Source organism: Gavialis gangeticus, unplaced genomic scaffold, assembly GCF_001723915.1.
Source record: "Gavialis gangeticus isolate Ggan-Ray unplaced genomic scaffold, GavGan_comp1, whole genome shotgun sequence".
Lineage (NCBI taxonomy): Eukaryota > Metazoa > Chordata > Crocodylia > Gavialidae > Gavialis > Gavialis gangeticus.
This window is the reverse complement of record NW_017728994.1, coordinates 51,436,692-51,439,718: the sequence shown is the minus strand read 5'-3', so window position 1 is coordinate 51,439,718 and position 3,027 is coordinate 51,436,692. Positions and strand designations below refer to the sequence as shown.

Genomic DNA, 3,027 nt, shown 5'->3' with positions numbered 1-3,027 from the left:
TGTGGGACGCTCCACCACCCCACCACTGTGAGCTCAGCTGCGCCTGCCTCCAACACCCCCCATGGACCCAACATGTCCCCGCCAATCCTCCCAAAGCCCCCTGCTAGCCTGCCCCACATCCTAATTTAGCTTAGATCGGGTGGCCATTTTTAACTCGATCTAGCCTCCCTGAATGTCTGTACATAGCCTTTGTGAGCCCAGCAGTCAGCCCTGTAATTGTATGCACATACACGCATAATAAAGAGAAACCTTCTAGGGGAAGCACCGGGACCAGAACTACGCCCCTCTCCACGACAGGACGGTACATTCATTCTTATTAGAAATGTCAGACTCTACCCCAGAAACCCTCACTTTGAAGCAAAATACTGAAACAATAGCAAAACCGAACCCAACCGGCCCACTCAACTTGGAGACCTGAGGGTTTTCAATCCCTAAGAAAAGAATTAGAAGGGATACAAAATGGCATGTTCTAACTATAAGCTAGTCTCCAAGTGCTAGGGGCGAGGGTGAGGGCATTGGGAGGTTTGGACAATCCCGCATTTACCTGCTGCAAGGTCCTTGCACCCGCTAGAGCCAGGGGCACTGGACTACAGGAATCCCGGCTGCGGCTCGGGCAGGGAGTTTCTGTGCTCAGGAAATCCAGCAGAAGCCCATTGCCATTTCTGCCACGTACTGCCGATACCCCTCGTATCTTGAAGCGTTTTGTCGGCTTATCAGCATCCCCCTCATGCCTTGTGGGGGAAGAAGCTGCAACCGAGCTGAACAGGGAGCTGTCTGATTGGCTCGACATACGGTCTCTGCAAACACTTCCCATGTCAATTTAGGCAAATGCTTTAACAATTCATTCAATTATGTTAAGCACCCATTAAAGGAATCCTAAGTCTTCCCTGGGGTCATTTCTGTTCTATGAGATTGTAATTGTTTGAGACTAACCATGATTTCTCCTTTTGCCTTCAGGTGATTCTAATTCTGACAAAGCTGTATGACTACAACCTGGGGAGCATCACGGAGAGCTCACTTTGGAGGTACGTCGACAAATTGAGTTAATAATTACCAACTTACTTAAATATGAACACACTGGTACAGTTCTTTTATTGAATTTAATTGGATTTTTTTTTTTTACATGCTAGAAGGTTCACAGCTAAGCTTTCTGTCTCTTTCCTTCGTCGTTGCTCTTCTCCTCTATTCGAGGATGATGAGACGGAAGTCTGATTGTCTTGTTCGGCTAGACAGTATATTTCACGTACCTGCCTCCTTTTTCTTTTTTGCATAATCCCCTTCAGCTGTAAACAAATGTGCGTTTTAAAAGAAGTCACCTAGCAGCCCCTGTGGCTTTCATTTGTAACAATTTAATTTCATTTTATAATGATAGGGCCCATGGCTACAAATTTGCCCACGTGACCCTAAAGCATAGATAGTGCTGCTAAGTCTGGAGAGGAGCTCATGTGAAAAAGGGATTGCTGTCCAAGTGACTAGTAAGGGGTTGCTGAGACCAGGTCTATTTTTAGTATGACTGATAACCACCTTGCAGTTGCATTTGTGTGTCCTGTGCAGAGATTTATGGCTGCACCAGGCATAACCCTCACAATTAAATGAAGTTGTCTGCCCAAGACCACTGATTGTCATTGGAGTGTTCCTATTGGGTAGGGCAGACGGACCGTTTGTCACACCCCCTGGTTTCCTGGCTCTAATTGTAGGGTAATAACTCTTGAAGTTGGTACAAGGGGCCTGTATTCCCTGGTGGCAGAAGCAAACAACTGAGCTCTGAATTATTTCCCAGCACTATGACGGATATATGTGTGTGAACTACCTGGCCATGCCTCAGCGCACCCTTTTGGGAAAAAGGACTAGGGATATTTATTTCTCTCACAGTAACTTTATTTTGAGGCATAGTTCACTAGATGTCCACCTGCAAAGCCCTTCCTAACAATTGGGGACTTTATGCAAAGACAAGAAGTCCTTTTGAAGTGCTGATTCATTGACGCTGAAATATTCCATGGGATGATAAAAAAAAGGTTTTTTTAAGTCTCAGAGCGGAGCTCTTCTGGTTTTCACCTGAAACTCCAGAGTAGCCAGTGCCCAGTAGCCAGGGAATGTGTTTGGGATGTGAGACCGCAGTAGGACAGGTCCCATATCCCATGGGAGTGGGGTCACCAGGCCATGAAATAACATGTATAGTCTCTCCTCTCTCTCTCTCTCTGTCTTTTTGGGAAAAATTGGCTTGGTTTCATCCTGATAGGGCATGGCATAGGATCTGGAGGAGGTGCTGCAGTACGGTCGCACCCCTCTTTCAGACCGCACTGCAAGAGCATCGTATAGGCATTTTGGCAAGTCCCTGAAGCAGGTAAGAATACTTCATCTTTCTGCACATTTGTTCTTCTCCCATTCTCCCTTTCCCTCACCTGCTGCTGTCGCTGTCCCCAGCTGACCCAGGGGCAGGGGGATCTCCAGAGCCACCCCTGCCATGCTGTAGCCAGGCTGTGCAGGGGCTGGGCTCAGCTGGGGACGGTGACAAGTGGTGAAGGCAGTGTGGCTGGGTCCCTTCTCCCTTCCCTCATGTTCCCCACCAGTCTGGGAGCAGGTTTAGGGAGGGCAGGCAAACTCACCTGCCACTACCACTTCTGAAGCTTGCTCCCTGTGCAGCCTGGCTGGAGCAGGGCAGCGGTAGCTCTAGAGCTTCCCTTGCACTCGGTTCAGCAACCATGGCAGTGGCAGGTAGAAGAGAGGAGGGGAAGGGCCATGGGGGGGTGCTGAGAGTTTAGGGATTTCTTACTCGCTTCGGGGACTTAAAAAAAACCTCTCCAGCTGTTGCTTCGATGGTGTGGTCTGCTTGCCTCTTGGGAGGGGGCGAGCGGTGGAGGGTGCTGGGAGTGCAGTACTGAATGGTGGTCCCATGCCCTGCTCTCCAAAATCATGGATTTGCCCGTGGCTGGGCATGCCGATACCATCAACGGGCTGTGGCAGGGAGGACTTCAGAGAAACAGTGGGTGGCTGTTCCCTGAATTCACCCCCCCCCCCCCCCCCCCC

The 3,027-nt window shown here is 49.5% G+C and overlaps 1 protein-coding gene across 1 annotated transcript in view; it reads left to right on the top strand.

Annotated features, from left to right (window-relative positions):
• Positions 1 to 3,027, top strand: part of LOC109287600 (VPS10 domain-containing receptor SorCS1) — a 513,813-nt gene that overhangs the window by 175,978 nt on the left and 334,808 nt on the right. Inside the window, exon 2 of the mRNA XM_019502777.1 lies at positions 958 to 1,025. Coding sequence (XP_019358322.1) covers positions 958 to 1,025 — 68 coding nt within the window. The remainder of the gene's footprint in view (positions 1 to 957; positions 1,026 to 3,027) is intronic.